At 51.2% G+C, this 21,433-nt stretch overlaps 1 protein-coding gene across 4 annotated transcripts; it reads right to left on the reverse strand.

Moving 5' to 3' along the window:
- Window positions 1–606: 606 nt before the first annotated feature.
- LOC128350853 (folate receptor alpha-like) lies at window positions 607–18,187 on the reverse strand. Of its 4 annotated transcripts, none has more exons than XM_053309647.1 (5): window positions 18,055–18,187; window positions 10,128–10,318; window positions 5,940–6,128; window positions 4,105–4,240; window positions 607–1,014 (listed from the first exon to the last, which is right to left on the reverse strand). In XM_053309647.1, exons 2-5 carry the CDS (start codon window positions 10,269–10,271, stop codon window positions 737–739), a joined length of 747 nt encoding a protein of 248 aa, XP_053165622.1. In that variant the 5' UTR covers window positions 10,272–10,318; window positions 18,055–18,187; the 3' UTR covers window positions 607–736. The 4 variants fall into 4 exon arrangements, with proteins under 4 accessions (XP_053165622.1, XP_053165625.1, XP_053165624.1 ...); XM_053309650.1 differs by having other exon boundaries at window positions 10,128–10,275; window positions 18,055–18,159; XM_053309649.1 differs by having other exon boundaries at window positions 17,958–18,087.
- Between the last annotated feature and the right edge of the window lie 3,246 nt (window positions 18,188–21,433).

Raw genomic sequence — 21,433 nt, forward strand, 5'->3', positions numbered from 1 at the left:
GAAGGCAGGCAGGCAGGGCCGAGTACGGCCGGTCTCTTCACCCAGGAGGGAAGATGCCAGCTCGTCTGCGACCCCTTTGCCCCCCTCACAAGCGGCATCTCCGCTCAGTGTCCTCGTCCCAGCAGCCTCTCTCACAAGCAGAGGAGTCCTTCGGCCCAGGGCCGGACTGGGAGCACTGAGAGGGCAGCGGGAGGCATGTGGGGAGGGGGCCGGGCTTTGAGCAGAATAACGGGTGCTCCAGGGTGGGAGGAGTCACTGCTGCCGAGTGCCGCCCTGCAAGTGGGGCACACCACAAATATGCCCTGATGCCCTGTGGGCCAGCCCGAGCCTGCTTTGGCCCTCCGGCCCCCAACTCCCCCCCCCCTGTGGGCTTGGGGCAAGTCAGCCAGTGTGTGTGTGTGGGGAGGGGGGCGCTTTCCAGTTGACTTTCGTAGCAGCAATGAGGGCAGGGCCCAGCAGCTGCCCTGCTCCAAGCCCAGCCCGGCCGGTCAAGCCCTCAAAAGCAAAGCCTGCCCAACCACGGCAGGCAAGCGGAGGGGGCAGGTGGCCGGGCAGCCCGCTGGAGCTTCAGAGGAGACACACAAGCAGCACACCGGCTTCACAAGCTTCGTTCCAAGCCTTTAATCCTGGCACACAGCCCCACCTGGACCGCCGTGGGGGGAAGCCCTGGCGGCAGAGGACGCTGGCAACGGCTTTGCCGAGTGGAGTCCTGAGAGCAGCACGTTGGCTGCCGCCTTCACAGCAGGGCCAGGAGTGCAGGGGAGAGCAGAGCCACAACGGTCCACGGCAGGTGGGCTGCGGAGCCCTGCCCTGCGCTGGCATAGTATTTGGCCACGGCCACATTGGGGTTGCCTTGCTTGGGGTCAAACCACATCTGGATGCAGCGGCCACTGCCCCTGGAGTAGGTCGTGTGTTTGTACGAATGGCTCCAGATCTTCTCACACAGGTCCTTGGGGGTAGGGAAGACCAGCTTCAGCTGCTGACACATGGACCCCTTGGGGCACCGATTGTTCCCTGGGGGAAAGGAGGAAGGAGCAGTCAGGCAAGAGCCAGAGACCTCTGTTCCCAGATGCCAAGGAGGGCCAGCTCATGGCTCCAGACCAGGGGCAGGGGGGTGGGCAGCCGTGAGCAATTGACTGGCCAAGAGCCACACATGGATGACCAAGTCCATAGGTGGATGGCCTACAAGCCAAAAGGGACCTTCCGTTGGCTGTGCCTAGCCATACAACTCTGTTCACCACATGGGTTTGCATGCAGCTGGAGGAGGAGGAGGCGGCAAGCCCCGTCCTCCCGTTGGAGAGGCCGCATCATCCCGATGTCAGCACCTCTCTCCTCTCCCCAGGGGCAAAGACTTACCAGTTCTGCAGGGGGGGCCTGGGGAAAGTTCAGCATGAACTTTTCTTAAAAGTTCAAATATCACTGTAGATGAAGACAAAAATAATCAGGGAAATCCCAGACTTGGGCTGTTTGGGTTTTTGTTTGTTTCAAATAGGAACTAAAGCTCAAGGTCTGATGCAGCCTAGTAAATCAAGCGAACGGAGTGGGGCTGGCTTCCTCCTTGACTCACCTTTCAAAACAGTCTTTGTGGCCCTCAGTAGGACTAAAGCCCTTCTCCCGTTGAGCCTTCTTCCCCAACCATCCCTACAGGCACATGGTAACAGAAATCCCCTGGGAGAAGGAGGAACCTGACAGCCGTGTGGGAGAGAGCCAACAGAAGGTGACCCAAGCATTTGTGCCAGGAGGCGGGGGCGGGGGCTAATCAGGACTTTGATTTCCACATCCAAGGTGAAGGGGGGGTTGGTCTTTTATTGGCAGAGGCCTTGGGACATGCCAGGGGCTCCCTGTCTGGAACCCATGGGTGCCGTGTTGGGGACCCTAATCATAAAACAAGCAAGCAACAATAGTCTCTCTCCCCTCTCATCTGGCCTTGCCCCGAGAGCCTTAGAACAGACCTCACACTGTCCTGCAGATGATCAGGGCAAGGCAGTGTGGGGCCCTCCAGATACTGGTAAACTCCACTCTAATCCGACAGGTATTAGGCACTCCAGCACATGTCCCAAAGTTCACCACTTCCCGTTATATACACAATTATTTATTTTTTGGGGGGAGGAGTAGCATACTTGCCACCATGTCCCTATTTTCCCATTCAGGTGGACAGGTGAGTAGGGACATCTTGGCAGGGATGGAGCAGTTGTGCAGTCCAGAACTGCATCCAGAATGCTAAAAATACCTCCCTTTGCCTTTCTCAGTCTGCACTGCAGTTCCCACACAAGAGGCTCGAAACCCACATTTTTCTAGCAAGGGGAGAAGTGTGTGTGTGTGGTGGGGGGGACCCATCCAAATCCAGCATTCACTGGTCACTAAGGACCATTGAAAGCCATTGGCCCAACCCACTGGCAATCTGCCAGGCTTAACCTGTCTGGCTGGTTTTACACCTTGAAGTCACAAGAACCCAAAAGGTCATTCAGTCCAACCCGCCACACTCCTAGCGGTCTGTTGGACCTCGCCAAGGCCCGGTCTCAGTCTGGGAGCCTCTCAGAGAAGTCACCTCCTGCACAGCCAGCCTGAAGTCAACGGAACCTTTTGGAAGTCTAGTCATGCGACATGGACCTTCAAGGATTAGGTGATCGACAACCCACTTGGCAACTCCGGGCTGGTCACTTTTCTCTCTGCCTAACCTACCCCACAGCGTTGTTGTGTGCATGAACAAACCCTGTACACCACTCTGGGCTCCTTTGAGGAAGAGCAGGATGAAGATGTAAAAAAACCCCACACAAAACCAAGTGGAATGCACTCCCTACTGAGATATGACCATCCTCATCTCTGACAATTTTTAGAAAACATTTGAAGACCCACCTCTTCACCCAAGCTTTTTCAGTTCTTTTAAATTTCAAAGTTTTAATTTGTAGGTGATTTTTAAATTGCCGAATTGGGGTTTTTTTTGGTATATATTTTAACTTGTTTTATGCCATTGTTAACTGCCCAGAGATAAAATGTTTGAGGTGGTGTACAAATCTGGTAAATAAATAAATACTTGCAGACAGGAGTAAGGCCCCAAACATTCCTAGGAAATTTAGTCCGACACAGCAGAGACCCGTCATCTGCTGCTGCAATTGATAGAAAAGCAGAGGATGGTCCATCCCATGGGGAGCCTGCCTGTACTGCCTGGCACTGGGAACCCGGTGGAGCAGAGCCACACGCACCCACCCCAAACCGTGGCGATCCTAGTAGGCATCTGAGCCTGCTGCCCCTCTGCAGTGTCTACTGTCGATGCTGTCTCTCCATTTCAGAGGCTTCAGGTCTGAACAGATGCCATCCCTGTACGGTTCAGGAGGGACCCGATTCTGTCAGTTCTCTCGTGGTACAGAGCTGTTCAGCTCCTCCATGCCGTTTTCCTGATAGGTCCCCAGGTGTGCAGTTGCTCCTTACAACAGTATGGCAGGCCGTTAAGGGCTACTCCTTCAGACGCCACCATCAGATGGAAGCTGCTCCCAGGTTTAAAGAGAAGAAGAGCTGGGAAACGCAACAGGGCTTCTCATTGAGTGCCTGTTTTGGCCCTCGGGGCCCAGAATGAGAAAGTCATCCTCCAAAGATGCCTTCTAGAATCAGGCCAGTTTGATTCTAGAGCAGACCATGCTGGGCTGACTAGCAGCAGTCCTCTGCAGCTTCAGGTAGAGGCCGTTGCAGGTTCCAGTTCTAACAAGAACCTGCTGCCTGCAGAACCAAGCAACAAGCAGGAGGCTCTCCAGCTCACCCTGCTGACCAAATGCAGCACCCCCCCCCCACCATTCTCCTTCCTCCACTCCACAATGCCATCCATGGGGCAGGGCAGGGGGAGAAGAGGAAGCTGCTGCTGCTGCTAGCCCCCACTCAGAGGTGCCCCTAGATGATTTTGGAGACTGGGCCTAATGGCCTTTGGAGGTCCCCCCCACCCCCCACCACCGCAAGCTAAGCATCATTTTTAACATCTAGGTTCTTGAGGGCACAAACCACACCACCCACCCAGGGCAGACTAAAGAGGATTTAGGGGCCCCCAGGGGTGTGTGGAGGCCCTGGACTCGGGCCCCAAAGTCCAGGGGTAAGAGCGCCTCTGCCCCCACTGACCTGTGGTCCAGTCCCATCCGACATGCCAGTTCTCCTTGCAAGTCAGGTCGTCCCGACAGTCCTCCCACCACTGCTCACAGTCTTCCTTGCACAGGGGCACATCCAGGATCCTCTCTTTGCGCCAGCTCTGATCCACCTGCGTCAGAAGTCAGAAGTCAGACCGGGGGCGAAGGGCAAGCAGGCCACCTGCAGCTCCTTCCCACTCCAAGGGTCTCCGTTCCCAACTCAAGCCCAAGAGCAAAGCTGTGCCCCGGTCAAGACCCAGGGTCACTTGTACAACAGGTAGGTCATCTCCAACAGGGTCACTTGTCCAACAGGTAGGTCATCTCTCCGAGTGGCCAGCCAAGGACTACCGGATGCCAAGAGCAAGCCACAGGACAAACAATCCTTTTCTTGGACAGGCAAACCAGCTGCCCAGAAACCTATTTGCTCAGCAAGTGTGCATTCAAGTCTGTTTCCTCTTGTTGAAAAGGGTGAGGGTCCATCTAGCTCAGTATTGTCTTCGCGGACTGGCAGCGGCTTCTCCAAGGTTGCAGGCAGGAGTCTCTCTCCCAGCCCTATCTGGTTGGAGATGCTGCCAGGGAGGGAACATGCAAATGCTCGTCTTCCCAGAGCAGCCCCATCCCTAAGTGGGATACTTTACAGTGCTCACACATGTCATCTCCCATCCAAATGCAAACCAAGCAGAGGGGACAATTCATGCTTGCTACCACACCCACACACCCATGACCGGCTCTCCTTCCAGTGGGACACTGCTGGGTGCTTAACTCTGCTCCCAGCCTCTTACTCACACAAGGCACTTTAGGGAAGACAGACCCCTCTTGCAGCCTAGAAATCGATACCAGGAGACCAAGAAGGGAAATGGACACAGGGTAAACCAAGGGAGGGCAGTTACTTCAGTTACAAGTCCTTGGGCTTAGTTCCAGGAGGGGGTGAAGACAAGTTCTATGTACTCAGCTTTTCAAGTGAATTCTAAGCAAGAGTGGAGTGAAACATCTCTGGTAGGTTGCTGTTCTCACAGCAGTAGAAATGTAGAAGTGTTCAGGAGAAATCTGAAGAGCTGCATGCGGGCAGAGGGGGCGGTCACCAGCAGCTTCATGGCAAGGCCACACCCTTTGCAAGCTGGGATGGCTTCTTCTTTTGCAACTCAGCTGGGGAAGGTGGATCTCTGAGGTCTGGCTCCTTGACAGGAGGAAAGGTTGTGTACCCATCCGTTTCTTCTGCCAGGCCAAGAGGTGCACCTAGGCAATTCTGGAGCCTGGACCTAAAGGCCTTTTGGGGGGGGGTACTTCTCCTGCCGCTGCCAAAAGATACGCTGCAATGCATTATTTTTCACACCAGAACATGCTCAGGGAAAGCTGGAAAAGTTTTTTATTTTTACAGATATTCTTAATAAGATACTTCCCACTGACTTGCAGAGAGATGCCACATTTTGCATGGACAATCCTGTCACTTAAATTAGGGGACTGCTCAGCATTTGGAGGCCCCCTAGGCCAGCATTTGGAGGGCCTCCAGGCCTGCAGGGGCTGGACCTCCACCCAGAAGTCCAGTCCAAAGAGCGCCACTGGCCAGGCCTTTTGCAAGTACCTACCCCACCCCTTAGCATTTGGAGCCTTGCATGTCCCTCAAAACTTGGGCCAACCTGTTCATGAGTGGTTTTTCCTCCACCACCACCCTTTTTAAGGCATCGTGATGATATAGCCCTCAGACCACCCCCTGCCCAATTCATCCTTCTTTTTCGAGTTGCTGAAGAACCCCACCAGCCAGACCACAGCCAACTCTCCACTGGGTTCTGTGTGTCCACATGTGCAAGGAGGCAAAGTCTCACAACCCACCTGGTTAACCCACGGCCCAAGGTTGGGAGAGCACTCGTACAGGCAGGTGTCCTGGATGAAGTGCTTCTTGCACTTGGGCGACATGGTGCCACAATGGTCCCAAGTGAAGTTGTATAGGTAGGACTGGTCCTTGTGAGCTTCCTCGCTTGTCTTCACGGTGCAGCACGCATTGTCCTTCCACGGGGAACACTATGGGAGCAGAGAGAACCCACAGGCATACATACAAGTGGGGGAGAGTTTCTAGCAGAAAAGGGGGCATCCTCAGGTGCTCGACTACAACCCCCGTTCCCCAGTTATTGGCTACTGTGGCTGGGGTAGATGGGAATTTTAGTCCAACAGCTAGATGGACAAAGCTTTGCATCTCTGCTCCAAGCTTTTCCAGCTTCTTACTGGGAAGGCTGCTCAGGTGCCAATTCGACATTCCAGTAGGCTTACAAGATCACCCAGTGGACCTTGTCCCCCCCCCCACCGCCCATCAATTTTACAATGCCTGGGCTAATATGCAGGGTGCAGGGTGCCTCTGAGTACCAGTTGCAGGGGAGTAATGGCAGGAGAGAGGGCACGCCCTCAACTCCTATCTGTGGCTTCCAGCAGCATCTGGTGGGCCACTGTGTGAAACAGGATGCTGGACTAGATGGGCCTCCTTGGGCCTGATCCAGCAGGGCTGTTCTTATGTTCTTATGAACCAAATGAGGTACAGCTGTAGGGAGGGACACCTCAACGGTTTAGTTTGTGATGTCATCCATCCCAATTCAAGATGGCAGACATGTGAACGTTTGAGGCGCAAATGGGATAATTTTTGGTCCAAGTTGGTTAGGCGGTCTACATTTAGTCCAGTTGTAGGGATAATGAAAAGTAAGTAAAAGGCAGATTAGTTCTTACTAGAATTTTTTTTTTATACTTGTATCCTGCTCTTACCCCAGGAGCTCAGAGGTATATGGTTATTTTTATCCTCACAACCACCTTGTGAGGTAGGTTAGGCTGAGAGATACATGACTGGCCCAGAGTCACCCAGTGAGTTTCATGTTACTCTTTCGGGCTTTTTTTTTCTCTAAATGAGAAAAAGTCCACATTTATAAATAGTTTTTAAAGCACCCAGCACTGCTAGGTGAAGTACAATGATAACAGGTGTCAGCCTGCAGGCTTACTCTCATTAGAGTAATGAGATTAATATTTTAATAATGTAATATTTAAAATTATTAACTCAAATTTTAATAATTGTTTTATGAATTGTGTTTGGGGATACTAATCTGTGACTTTTATATTGTTTTAAATTTTGTATACTGCCTAGAGATGTATTTATCAGGTGGTATTAAAAAATAAAATAAATATGTTCGGGCCAAAACATACCACAGAGGCAAGGGAGATATTGAGTACTGCCCAGAAAGCCTCAGGGCAAGATGGGCCATGTGAGAGCACTAGGAGGGATAGTTTCTGCTTGGCAGCAAAAGCCAGTAAGAGTGTTTGGATCTATTATATCCCCTCCAGAGTCTGTTCAGTCAAAGGCCCAGACAGACTAGAAGCGAGAGAATCCATGGAGATGATGAGACACAAAAACCAAGTTTTAGGCATTGGGCTTTTCTAGTGAATTCCAAGCAAGGGTGGAATTAGATGTCTCTGGTGTGTTGCTGCTCTCACATTCTTCTGTGGAAGTGTCATATCAGAAGAGCTCAGGCATAGGTTCCCAACCTGTGGGACTCCAGATGTTGGTGGACTACAACTCCCATTACCCCCAGCCACAATAAATTGTAGCTGAGAGTGATGGGAATTGTAGTTCAACATCTGGAATACCACAGGATGGGAACCCCTAAACAAGGGTAATAAATGCGTCTTCGAAAGGCACTTGAAGGCATACAGGATAAATACAACTGCATATATGAAGCTATTTTCATGCCTGACCATTGCCACACCTACTACTTAACTCCTGAGAATCCAGACGAGTTCTGAGCTCCTCTGCCTCCTTTAAAGCCTCTTCCAGATGTGGCATTAAGACAGCAACCCCAGAGGAAAACCAATTAGATTTTAATGTCTACGTAGCAGGTAGCAGAATGCCAATATTATACCCTTATACAAATCTATGGTGCGGCCACATTTGGAATACTGTGTACAGTTCTGGTCACCATATCTTAGGAAGGACTTCATAGAACTGGAAAAGGTGCAGAAGAGGGCAACCCAGATTATCAGGGGCCTACAGCACCTTTCTTAAGAGGCAAGGCTACAACACCTGGGGCTCTTTAATGTGGAAAAAAGTGACTACAAGGAGACATGATCGAGGTGTATAAAACTATGCATGGAGACTGGAAGGATGATTTTTTCTCTCTCTCCCCCAACACTAGATCCAGGGGTCATCCCATGAAACTAATGACCAGGAAATGTACGACCTGCAGAAGAAAGTACTTTCTCGCACATGATTAACCTATGGAATTCTCTGCCTCGAGATGTGGTGTCAGCCAACAGCCTAAATGGCTTTAAAAAGGAGCTTAGACAAATTCATGGAGGACAGGTCTATCAATGGCTACTAGTCTGGTGGCTATAGGCCACCTCCAGCCTCAGGAGGCAAGATGCCTCTAAATGCTAGTTGCAGGGGAGCAACAGCAGGAGAGAGGGCATTCACATACCTCTTGCCTGTGGGCTTCTCAGAGGCATCTGATGGACCACAGAGAGACAGGATGCTGGAGTAGATAGGCCTCTGGCCTTATCCAGCATGGCTGCTCTTATGTATACTGTATTTACCCCAAAACAAGACCCTGAATTTAAGATGAGCCCCTTAAAAAAAATAGAGGTTGAATACAGGTTCTACCCAAGTTTACTCAAAAGGGAAGGGATCACACACACACACCCCCGATTTCTAACATCAAAAGATTTGGAAAAACCTAGTCTTGGATTCAGGTAAGTACAGTCATACATTTATTCAGGTGAGATCCATTAGAAGCCTAACAAGGGGCTTTGTTGCTTTACTTCAGGATTTGGATGGCCATTCCAAGTTTTTACCTCCGTTACCCCATTACTCAGTTACCTGGAGCAACTGAGACTGCTAATGTTTCATCTGGCAAATGTGCAAATGTTCAAAGACAGATCTACTTTGGTCTAGGAACACAGGCGAAGCAAAGTTTAAGTTCCATACCAGCAGGGCCTTCACTTGGCACAGAGCTCAGTTTTAAGGGGTGGGGGCAGAATGCAGGGAGGAAGGAGCATTTGCATCATGCACTGTTGAACACATGCTTACACTGCCGTCTTGCTTTCTCTTAAGTCACAACTGCAAGGGAGAACAGCTAAGGAGCCATCCTGAGAGCCCGAAGAAGCCGAGTTAGAGGGGCCAGCTCAGAGGGACTCCAAGCCCATCTTTGCCCCCTTTCAGAATGCTCCTCCTGCTAAAGTTAGCCCTTAAAGCAGCTGCTGGCCAGGGTGGAACTACTTGAAAGGGATCTACCATGTAAGCCCCTTGGGGCAGAAGACCGTTTTATCTTTTGCAAAGCACCACACAAACTCATAAATGCCTCAAACGCTTCTAGCACTAAGTTGAGCAAGAGTCCGAAAACCCTCCTCCTTGGTGTGGGCAGCCATGGAGCAGGGGTGCAGCAGTAAGCCTCCCCTCCCAAGCATTTGAGGAGTTCCCCCCTCATTTGATTGAGCTCCCCCAGCAAACCTAATAACCCATCCCTGCCCTGCCACAAATGTCTCTCCCCCCAACCCACAGCGCAAAAAAATTGCAAGGAGCTTCTCTTCCAACTTTCCCTCTGTCTGCACCCTTGCAAAATAAGCTTTGGCAGGGATAACCCCCTTTTAGGCATAGCCGCAAACGCCAAGTGGGAAGACTGTGGCAAAGCTGCCCCCGTCCACATCAGGGGGCAGAGGGTGAAAGAAGCCTGCTCAGCCAGGGTACAACATTAAAGGTCCCTCTGGATTGTAGGCCAGATGGAAAGCACCTGTCCTGGGGCCAGCCAACTGGCAACTTCAGGCTAGCCAGATAAAGCTGCCTTACAGAGTCAGGCTGTACGACTAGATACTGGGCCAGACCAGCCACTTCGCAGTGGCTCTCCAGCAAGAAAGAGTCTTTAAAAATTGAAATGCTGGGACGGACCTTCTGCAGGCCAAGCATGCGATCTCCCCCACCCCCACCCCAAACAATGACCATTGGGGATGCACAAGTTTAGTTCAGCCAGAGGAAGGGGTCTGGTGGGCCCATACCTGTTGATGCAGGGCATCCTCTGGACCTGGCTCTGATTTATGATGCTTGCCATCCATACACATGTTCAGCACCGCTTCCTTCTGCTTGGCAACCACAGCTGTCACTACAGCAAGCAGCCCCAACATCATCCACTGTGCTGCCATCTTGCTGCAGGAGAAGAGAAAGCTGTAGCAGTTGAGGAGGGAGACAGCTGCAGGACAAGAACACAAGGTGAATCCTCAACAAGGCTGCACCTTGCGCGTTATACGGTGCTCCTTAGCCCGAGAGAGAGCTGGCTTCTCCGTGCCAGACGGCACCACTGCTTCGTGCCTTGGGAAGGGCCGAGCACCACTCAACATTTCCCAATAAGATTGCTGCAGCAGCAGCCGCCACTTCAGGCTCTCACTCGAGACCACTTGCTGCTCTCCCACCCAGCCAGGCATACCTCAAGACAGGAATGTCTGCCTCTTGGCCAGAGGATGTGGCTGAGTTTCAGGGAGAGCAACACCAAGTTGGCACCATTGCAGCCAGCGAGTGAACCAGGAAGTCCCTGGTTGCAACGATGCAAAACTTAATTGTCGTATCATTGTAGAAACAGTGTTCGCTTTTATGTTTAAGGGGAAGACCAGACTTATTTATTTATTTTTATTGCTGCATTTATATACCGCCTTTCATTAAAAACAATTGCAAGGAGGTTTACAAAAGTTAAAAAACCAATAAAAGTATTAAGCTAAAAATATAAAAACAAACCAAATTTAAAATCTCTACAATAGATTTTATAAAATAGATTTAAGTTTTTCCAGGCACACAAGTCCATACCCAAGACTTCTATGCAGGCACAGCTCACAGAGGTCAACTATGGTCAGTCCATAGTTACAGTGGGCTGTGATCTCAATAGAGAGAAACAAACCCATTTGCACAATAATCAAGTCTTATCAGAGGCTGAAGATAGATAAACACAGCTTGTACTCAGTGCCTGGAAGTTTCACACCCAGTTTTTAGTTTGCATCTCCCCCAGAAATGGAGGGTGTGCATTCACATATTTTATTATTTTTATTTTTACATTTTATATCCTGCTCTTCCTCCAAGGAGCTCAGAGCAGTGTACTACATACTTAGATTTCTCCTCACAGCAACCCTGTGAAGTAGGTTAGGCTGAGAGAGAAGTGACTGGCCCAGAGTCACCCAGCAAGTCTCATGGCTGAATGGGGATTTGAACTCGGGTCTCCCCAGTCCTAGTCCAGCACTCTAACCACTACACCACACTGGCTCCTTATATCTGGCAGATTTACCCTGAAGTCCCAGAGAGCTATTGGGGAGCAGTTCACACACAATTTGGGTTTTTCATTACGCGTTAAGAGTGTAGCACAATTTATGTCCGGGTTAAAAAAAATCCACTTTTTGCATGGGTTTGAGGGGCAACTTTGAACTCACCGTAAACCTACAGTAAAGCCTGCTGTCTAGGAAAGCTCCAGAGGGGAGGCCTCCAGAGGCTGCCTGCACTACAAGGTTAGCCTTATTTCATACATTTGTAATGCATGTTTGCACGTGCAAATTCAGTGTTTAGATGCCACTTGTGTGTCAGGGCATTTGGTTTTCTCTGAATGCAAAAGCACAGCAGCCGTTCCCTTACAACTAGACAACACACAACTGCTGCTGATCTCAAATTAGGGTCCCCAAAAGAGATCACTTGCCCTTCAAGGAGGACTCCGTTTTAGCAGTGTCCACTGCCTGCTGAAGCTCAAGTGACAGAGACGCCTTCTTAGCCATCTCTGTCCCTCCTCCAAACCTGTGGGAGCTGCATTCCCAAGGCTGAAGAAGACACACTCTAGTTGCAAAGGTCAAGGGCCACCCCACCCGCAGCCTGCCCAGCAGAACAGTCCAGCCAGACCACAGAGCGACAGAGGCTCCACTCCCAGTCCTTGGGACAGCCAGGTTGGGAGCAGATGTTTTGCATTCGATTGTATATGCTTCTTTATTACGGTCCCATGGTCTTTGGTTAAGCAGGTTTGGGAAGGTACAGAGACCTGCTTATGAAAAAAGCCAAAGCTGAGCCAGAGTCTATGCCATAAGGACAGGGGCGTATCTAGGGGTAGGGCAGGCAGGGCACGTGCCCCGGGCGCCCCTTGAAGGGGGGGTGCCTTTTTGTAAAATTAATTTTTAAAAAAATGGCTGCCAAAAACAAAATGGCCACCGTGCATGCTCAAAGGGCCTCTGTGAGGCCCTAGGTCATGCCAGGACTTGCAGAGGCCATTTGAGCATGCGCAGTGGCCATTTTGTTTTCAGTGGCCTTTAAAAAAAAAAAGATTTTTTTTAAAAACGGCCACTGCACATGCTCAAATGGTCCCTGCGAGGCCAGCGGGGTGAGGGGGAATCTTTGCAACCCACCCCAGCCTTTAGGAAGCCCCCCAAAGGGGCTACGGGTAAAAAAAAATAATATAATATAAGACACTGTACACATATTCAGATTGGCACTATGTACAGAGAATCAGGGCTTGTGAATACTGAGCTGACGCTTAAGAGCTAGGATTGTATTCATTTGCTCTTACTTTGCTTCTTGTGATAAGTGAGTTAAATGTGGTGTCTTGCTAATATGGCTATTAATGGTGAGTTTGTCTTTGAATCAGTGTGAAAACTTTAATGTTAAGGCCCACTGGGAGTTTCCTGCTCTCTTTCTCTCATTTCAACTGTCTTTCTGAAAGACTAGAATATATTCCAAGCAGTGACACAGTTTACTCTGCATATCCTTTAATTATTTTCAGAGTATCTGGGAAAAGTCAAATTCTCCATTGATTTTTAAAACTTATGTAATGGTGATGCTACAATGCATAGTAGAGAATTAGACAGGCACTTCTGTTTGGTTTTCCAAGTACATAGTATTTGGGTATTTCATAAGCCCCCACATACTGAAATTTGTAGTTTTCCAGCATTTTTTGGTCTGGCTAAGTCCACTGCTAAATAGTTTTTGAAATATTAAAAGATTAACGAGCTTGACTTGTATTTTTGAGCTGATATTATGGTAAAGTTATCTCAAAGATGGGTGTCAGATGTTTGGACAGGGGGTGCAATTTCAGTGTTTGCCCTAGGCGCTATTTCCCCTAGATACGCCTCTGCATAAGGAGGAATTATCACCTCATCAGCCACCGTCAACTCCATGAGCCTTGTTCACACAGAGCTTCCTTTAGTCCGCAGCTCCTCCAGAAGGGAGGGGGTACGTTCACATAGCCACCAAATTTATCCCGAAGCCACTGTGAGTTATTGGGGAGCACTTCACACACAAATTGGGTTTTTCATTCACATTAATGTGTAGCCCGATTTATATCCAGGGTTAAAAAAAATCCACTTTTTGCATCAGGTTTTTTGGACAACTTCGAGTTCACAGTAAAGCCTCACAGTAAGCCTGCAGTAAAGCCAGCTGTCTGGGAAAGCTCCTAGAGAAGACTGCTGCCGCTGCCTCCCAGGTTAAGAGACTGACGTGCCACCATCACAAGGACAGATGTGGTTCTCTCAGGCCCACGAGGGAAGGGAAGAGAATTCTCTGGTCACTCAAGAGAACTGGGGCCAGGCAGAACCCCCAAGAGCAAGGCCTAGAACAGAGCCCCCCCCCCACCTTGGAGGCCCTTGGATTACTCCTCCCTTCAGCCATCGTGGTTGTGGTCCTCCAACACAATCTGGGGACCCAGTGTTCAGAACCCCTGCTCTAGGAGGACACCATTTTCATACTCTGTGCCAGATGACTGGGCTAGATTGGATAATGCACAAGACAACAGTGGTGTCTTTAAGGCAGGAATTCTGGGCACAGGTCCAGAGTGCGCACCCCCCCACCGCCCCCCCCCACACACCAGCCCTTCACCCCTTCCCCAGTGGGGCAAGGAGTCCCTGTCTTGTCTTTGGAGGAGGACTGAAGGAGTCCTCATCCCAAGGTGAAACTACTGCAGAACCTGATCTCTCGGATTGCAAGGTGCAGGGTACTGGTTACTGGTTGTTACTGAACATGATGGAATATAGGGAGGCTGCCTTCTACCGAGTCAGACCCTTGGTCCATTTAGCTCGGTATTGTCTACCTGGACCGGCAGCAGCTTCTCCAAGGTTGCAGGCAGGAGTCTCTCTCAGCCCTATCTGATTACCTGGTGTGCCTTGAAATCCCCCACCCCCGAGTTACAGAACTACCTGCATATACTTCATAACCTTGTGGGTTTCCAAATCCTGGTGTGTAAATCTTTGTTGATATATGATGTACAAACAACCACTTTGTATACAATTGTGCTTTGGCAACATACTGTATGCTTTGGTAGTTTGTTGGTTCAATAAAAATATCTTGTCCTATCTTGGAGATGCTGCCAGGGAGGGAACCTGGAACCTTCTGCATGCAAGCAGGCAGGTGCTCATCTTCCCAGAGTGGTGGCCACCCCCTACTAAGGGGAATATCTTCCAGTGCTCACTAATGTGGTCTTCCATTCAAATGCAACCAGGGTGGACCCTGCTTAGCAAATGGGACAATGCATGCTGCTACCATAGCCTTGTATTTAGCTGGTCAAACTAGCCCCTCCTCCCTCACCTTGTTTATCTATTTGTTTTTCTATGTAAACTGCTGTGAGAACTTTTGTTGAGGGGGGGCACCTAACAAAGGAGGGACCCCCATAAGGCCAGGAGATAGGAAGTCTGAAGTTACCCAGTATGGATGGCCCACTGCAGACCATACTGTGCAGGGGGGGAGCCACCATTGGGCCAACGGGTTCACAGAACCTGGGCCGCTGATAGTGATGTGCACGGTCCGGAGAAGTTCGGACCGGCACCGAAGGGGGGGCTTGTTTTTAGGGCGGGGAGGGCTTGCTTAGCCCTCCCGCCTCCTTGCCCCCGCCAGCGCCCGTATTTAACAGTATAGGGGCGCTGGAAACCAGCCGCCTCCCCGCCGCCGCCGCGGCGAAATAACCCCCAAAGCCAGCCAGCCAGCCCTCCCTCCCTCCCTCCCAGCTAGCTGCCCGCCCGCCCACCCACCCGCTCGCTCACCCGCTCACTGGATAAGAAACGAGAGGAGCTCCGGCACAGAGCTCCTCTCGTTTGGAAGGCCTCCTGCAGAATGGCGGCTTGCGCGCGCGCATGCGCGCGCCACAAAGCACGCCGTTCTCCGGAGGCCCGGTCTACCCGCCGGGAAAGGGCCGGGTAGACCGGGCCTCCGATCGCTGAGTAGACTGGGCCTCCGATCGCCGGAGGCCCGGTCTACCCAGCGATCGGAGGCCTGGTCTACCCAGCGATCGGAGGCCCGGTCTACCCAGCCCTTTCCCGGCGGGTAGACCGGGCCTCCGGAGAACGGTGTGCTTTGCGGCGCGCGCATGCGCGCGCGCGCCAGCCGCCATTCTGCAGGAGGCCTTCCGAACGAGAGGAGCTCTGTGCCGGAGCTCCTCTCATTTCTTATCCAGTGAGCGGGTGAGCGAGCGGGTGGGTGGGTGTGCGGGCGGGCAGCTAGCTGGGAGGGAGGGAGGGCTGGCTGGCTGGCTGGCTTTGGGGGTTATTTCGCCGCGGCGGTGGCGGCGGCGGCGGCGGGGGGCGGCTGGTTTCCAGCGCCCCTATACTGTTAAATACGGGCACTGGGGGGGGGAAGGAGGCGGGAGGGCTAAGCAAGCCCTCCCGCCCTTAAAGGCATACCCCCCACCCGGACCCGGACCAGGCAGGGCCGGACCGGTCCGGCAGTTCGGCCATTCTTTGGAATGGCCGCCGGACCGGTTCGGGCACACCGCTAGCTGCTGACCAATCAGGGGCCACAAGAGCGGCCCCGACACGCCCCCTGTGTCTGACGTTAGACACGGGGGTAGTAGTTTAGCTCCCGAGTGGGGGCCACGCAGCCCCGTCAGGAGCTAAATTAAGGCTGGCACTGCGTTTGCAGCATTTGCAGCCTGGCTGCACTCTGCAAACCCAGCCTAACTAGCTCCTGAAGGGGCTGTGCGGCCCCTTCAGAAGCTAAAAGACTGGCGCTGCCTTCGCAGCACAGCCCAGGAGCGGCTCTTCCTGGAAGAGCCTTAGTTTAACTGCCAAAGGGGCCGCGTGGCCCCTTCAGCAGTTAAACTGCAACTCCCAAACGGAGCCTCAAGGCTCCGTTCAGGAGCCAGACCACGCCCCCCCCGCGTCTGACGTCAGATGCGTGGCGTGGCTATCCCCTGCATCTGACATCAAATGCGGAGGGTGGGGCTAGCAGGGCTGCCCACCGCGGCCGCACACAGGCCGCCGGCGGGCTGGCTAAGCCCCTGATACTGTGGTGCTGAGCACCACCCTCCCCCTGGGCACGTGGAAGATCAGAATTGTTGGAGATGGTCTTCCAGTGCATTGGCCTTTTGCAGCAACTATCCTAATGACCACTAGGGGCACTGGGAGAAGAAGTAGTGAGTTAGGGTCTCCCTAGCAGTCTCTACACTATGACCCCTGAACTGACTCTGCAGGCATTTCCTGTACCAAGTCAGAATCCTTTCCTTTCTTCTTAGAGACCAGATGGAAGCCTGCTCTCTAACTACATTATGCAGTTCTATAGATTAGGGCAAGGTCTTTCCTATCCAAAGTGTACTTCACCTATAAATACTTAGTATTTATTCGACAAGCATCTCTATGTGTCTTCTTGAAATAGCTGCAACAACTAAACTCTGCAACTGCTCTGTAACTGGAGTGGGCAGCTTCTTTAGTGCTCTGCTAATTAACTAGGGGATAAAAGTTACAACCCCCAACAAGACTGGGTGGGGCTGGTCAAGTCACCTTCCGGAGTTATTCTTAGAGGCCAGGACCTCCCTCCCTACTGCAGTAATCTAGCAGGAGATATCTGAGGTTTCCCCCCCAACAAGGTGCCTCTCACTGCACTAAATGGGGTGGGTGGAAGACTGCTCTGGTTACCACGTGCCAGGAGACTGCTCTGGTTACCACGTGCCAGGAGACTGCTCTGGTTACCACGTGCCAGGAGACTGCTCTGGTTACCACGTGCCAGGAGACTGCTCTGGTTACCACGTGCCAGGAGACCCCCTTGCCACTGGGGTTCAGAGGCCATGAGCATCAGCTAGGTTTGGCCTCAACAGTCAACACAACAGCATTCAGCTTTCGTTGTAGATGTGAAGAGCATCCATTCATCACTAAGGGGGTAGCAGAGGTTTGCCCTTGGAATACTGTTCAAGTTGAAGCAAGACCAACTCCTCGCAACACGGGATCTAGGAACCTGCCTTATACAGAGTCCGTCCCTTGGCCCATCTAGCTCAGTATTGTCTACCCAGACTGGCAGCAGGTCTCTGGGAGGAAAGTCCCTCCCAGCCCTGCCCTACCTGGAGATGCTGCCAGGGAGTGAACCTGAGCAACAGTCCCCTCCCCTCAGGGGAATATCTTACAGTGCTTGTATGTAGTCTCCCATCCAAGTGCAAACCAAGACAGACCCTGCTTAGCAAAGGGGACCATTCATGCTCACTGCCACAAGACCAGCTCTCCTCAGTCTAGATTAAGGCTCCGCTACAGGCCAGCTTGCATTGCCTGGCCAGGCTAAGATTCAAGAGAACTTACTGCTGTATGCCCACAACTACCACCAACATCAGGCAGCAGCAATATAGGAAGGCATCATCTCATACTGTGCAGGAGAGAACAACAGTAGACCCCTCCTGTACTCTACCAGAAGAAAACCACAGGGCTCTGTTGGCGCTAGGAGTTGACACCAGCTCAACCGCACACTTGACTTACCACCACCATCAGTAGCCCTTGACAGAGCTCTAGGCTCACCCATTTTCACAAGTTAAGCAGGTGAGCAGCAGCAGCAAGGATCCTACTTATCCGCCCCCCTCAGAGTTACACACCTGCAAACCACAGAAAGGAATCCCTCCCAAGCCATACCTGGCTTCAAAGCAATCCACTCTCAGCTCAGAAGCAGACTGGCACATTCCCCAAGAATAACAACACAGAGGAAAAACCCAGCAAAAGGCAAGCTAACCTTCTTGGTACCGGACTTGCAACCCGCAAACGGCAGAGAAGAGAAAGCCCCTCTGGGCAGCTTTAATAGCCCAGCCTCTTCAGCCCAGCAGCTGTTTCCACTTCCTGTGGGCTGGCAGCTGTGCTCAGGTGAGCCTTAAAGCAGCCAGCCTGGTCTGTGCCTGTGATGAGAAAGGAACCAGTGTTGGCTCTCTGCCAAGGGGCCTGTTCCAAAGATCAGCTGGACAACCTTTGGTCAAGGATTGTATAAGGAGGACCGAGGCATCCTCTTGACAGCAGCAGACCTCTCCCTTTGTCTTGCTGCTCGGCGTGCTGAAGAAGAAGCTAGATAGGGCCATCCATGAGATGCCCAGGAACCATCTTCCAAACAGCTGATGAATGCATCACATCCACCACAAAAAGAGGAGGCCAAAGATCCTGCATGGAGCCCCATCCTATGCATGTTCACTCAGAAGAAAGCATTCAAGTTGTAAAAACCAATAACAATTTTAAAAAGCAAGAAGAAAACATTCAAACAGGTGATACCCCTAGGCAACCCTTAGGAAGAAAGGACCTGGGGGCTTCACACCTCAAAATGGAGCCCCTGTGCTGCCCCTCATCACCCACCCACATGACCAGGATTCTCTTCCTGATCAGACACTCTCTTGTTGCCTCTGGCCCAGGACTTTCTCTTTGCACAAGATGCTGCCAAATACAATTACCCCCATCCAAGAATGTCCAGTGATGATAGAAAAGAAGCAGGCATGAAGGCAGGCCAGGTGTTAGAGGTCGACCAGGCTGGGCACTGGCCCATGGTTGACCCCTGTGACTCCAGCAGGGGAAGAGAGCTGGTCTTGTGGGAGCAAGCATGAATTGTCCCCTTTGCTAAGCAGGGTCTGCCCTGGTTTGCATGTGAGTGGGAGGCTCCATGTGTGAGCATTGCAAGATATTAGGGGATGGGGCCACAGCTCAGTGGAAGAGCACCTGCCCGCTTGCATGCAGATTGCAGAAGGTCCCAGGTTCCCTCCCTGACAGGATCTCCAGGTAGGGCTGAGAGAGACTCCTGCCTACAACCTTGGAGAAGCCACTGCCAGTCAGTGTAGACCAGGGATTCCCAACCTTAGTTCTCCAGTTGTTATTGGACTTCAACTCCCCTAACCCCTAACCAAAGGCCACTGGAGCTGGGGATGATGGGAGTTAAGTCCAATAACATCTGGGGACCCAACGTTGGGAATCCCTGGTGTAGACGATACTGAACTAGATTGCCCAGTGGTCTGACTCGGTAGAAGGCAGCTTCCTATGTTCCTATGGCCATGTGGGGAGTGTCAGGATGAGGCAGGACTGCTGCAGCCTTCTCCCATTGCCTCCTGATGCACACATGGGAGCATCATCCCATCTCTGCGGGATGTTCCCCTTTGCAGTTGAAGGGATGGGTGGAAGAAGGCCAGATGGCAGCATGTGGGACTCACACTGCTGCTGCCTTCTCTTGCCTCCCCACCTGCAATCGGACTTCCTTACAGAAGCCCCTGGGATGACAGAGGGCCCCCTGGGAGGAAAGCCCATTTGCCCAAGGGGAGGGGGGAGGGGTTTCTTGCACTGAGCAGGGGGTTCATTCATTCATTCATTCATTCATTCGATTTATAGACCGCCCTTCCAAAAATGGCTCAGGGCAGTTTACATAGAGAAATAATAAATAAATAAGATGGAATAATAATAATAATAATAATAAGAAGAAGAAGAAGAAGAAGAAGAAGTCAAGAACCGAGCGGAAAAATGGGAAAATAAGCCCCTGCATGGTCAATATTTGCACAATATAAGTGGAAAATCAGACATCACCAAGACCTGGCAATGGCTTAAGAATGGCAACTTGAAGAAAGAAACAGAGGGTTTAATACTGGCTGCACAAGAACAGGCACCACGAACAAATGCAGTAAGAGCAAAAGTCGAAAAATCCACCACAAACAGCAAGTGCCACCTTTGTAAAGAAGCAGATGAAACAGTGGACCACCTGATCACCTGTTGTAAAAAGATCGCACAGACTGACTACAAACAAAGGCATGACAAGGTAGCAGGGATGACACACTGGAACATCTGCAAAAAATACAAGCTACCTGTGGCCAAAAATTGGTGGGACCATAAAATTGAAAAAGTGGTAGAAAATGAAGATGTAAAAATATTATGGGACTTCCGACTACAAACAGACAAACATCTGCTACACAATACACCAGATATAACTGTAGTCAAGAAGAAAGAAAAACAAGTTAAAATAATTGACATAGCAATACCAGGGGATAGCAGAATAGAAGAAAAAGAAATAGAAAAATTCACCAAATACAAAGATCTACAAATTGAAATTGAAAGGCTGTGGCAGAAAAAGACCAAAATAATCCCAGTGGTCATTGGCGCCCTGGGTGCAGTTCCCAAAGACCTTGAAGAGCACCTCAACACCAGAGGGGCCACAGAAATCACCATCAGCCAATTACAAAAAGCAGCTTTACTGGGAACAGCCTATATTCTGTGACGATATCTATAACCATTGACAATAAAATTCTGGCATCCCAAGTCCTTGGGAAGGACTCGATGTCTGGATAAAACAAACCAGTCAATAACACCTGTCTGACTGTGTAAACAAGAAATAAACAAATTAGATCCCTGTCCCCAAAGGGCTCACAATCTAAAAAGAAACATAAGATAAGACACCAGCAACGGCCACTGGAGGGATGCTGTGCTGGGGGTGGATAGGGCCAGTTGCTCTCCCCCTGCTCAATAAAGAGAATCGCCACATTAAAAGGTGCCTCTTTGCCAAGTTAGCAAGGGTTGGACTAGAAGACCACCAGGGTCCCTTCCAGCTCTAACCTTCTCTGAAGACACGCTCACACAATCAGAAACGGGACAGGGCAAGCGTCCTCCCCAAGTCTAGGAGCTGCGGATGCTCCCATTTTGTGAACCCATGTGAGTAAAAAGCAAGGTAGGAGGCAGGGGAAGGCATCGCCTGTGAGGCTTGCGCTGACCCAGCAGCTGCACACCCAGCTGTGAAATGAGGTGGGAAGATAAGTCCCCCTCCATCCTGCCCAGCAGGAGCCTCATGCAGGATCACTGCCAGTGCCTCCTACCCTGCAAATGAGCAGGAAACAGGACGTGCCCAGCTCCTGAACTTGGGTAGGATGTTCTTCCTACCCTCTTGCTGATTGTGTGAATCTTGGAAGAGGTAGAGAAGCCACCGCCCTCAAGATGGGGAAGAAGAGGCCACTGCCACAGTCACCACTGGTGGGAAGGGGAGAAGCTGCCACCATGTTGTCCCCCCTCTCTTTGCTGGAAAAAGTGACCCCCCCCCCAAAAAAAACTACTCCCTTTGACAATGATGACTGTTATATACTGCTTTTCATCAAAGGTTCCCAAAG

Source organism: Hemicordylus capensis, chromosome 3 (assembly GCF_027244095.1).
Source record: "Hemicordylus capensis ecotype Gifberg chromosome 3, rHemCap1.1.pri, whole genome shotgun sequence".
NCBI classification, from domain to species: Eukaryota; Metazoa; Chordata; class Lepidosauria; order Squamata; family Cordylidae; genus Hemicordylus; species Hemicordylus capensis.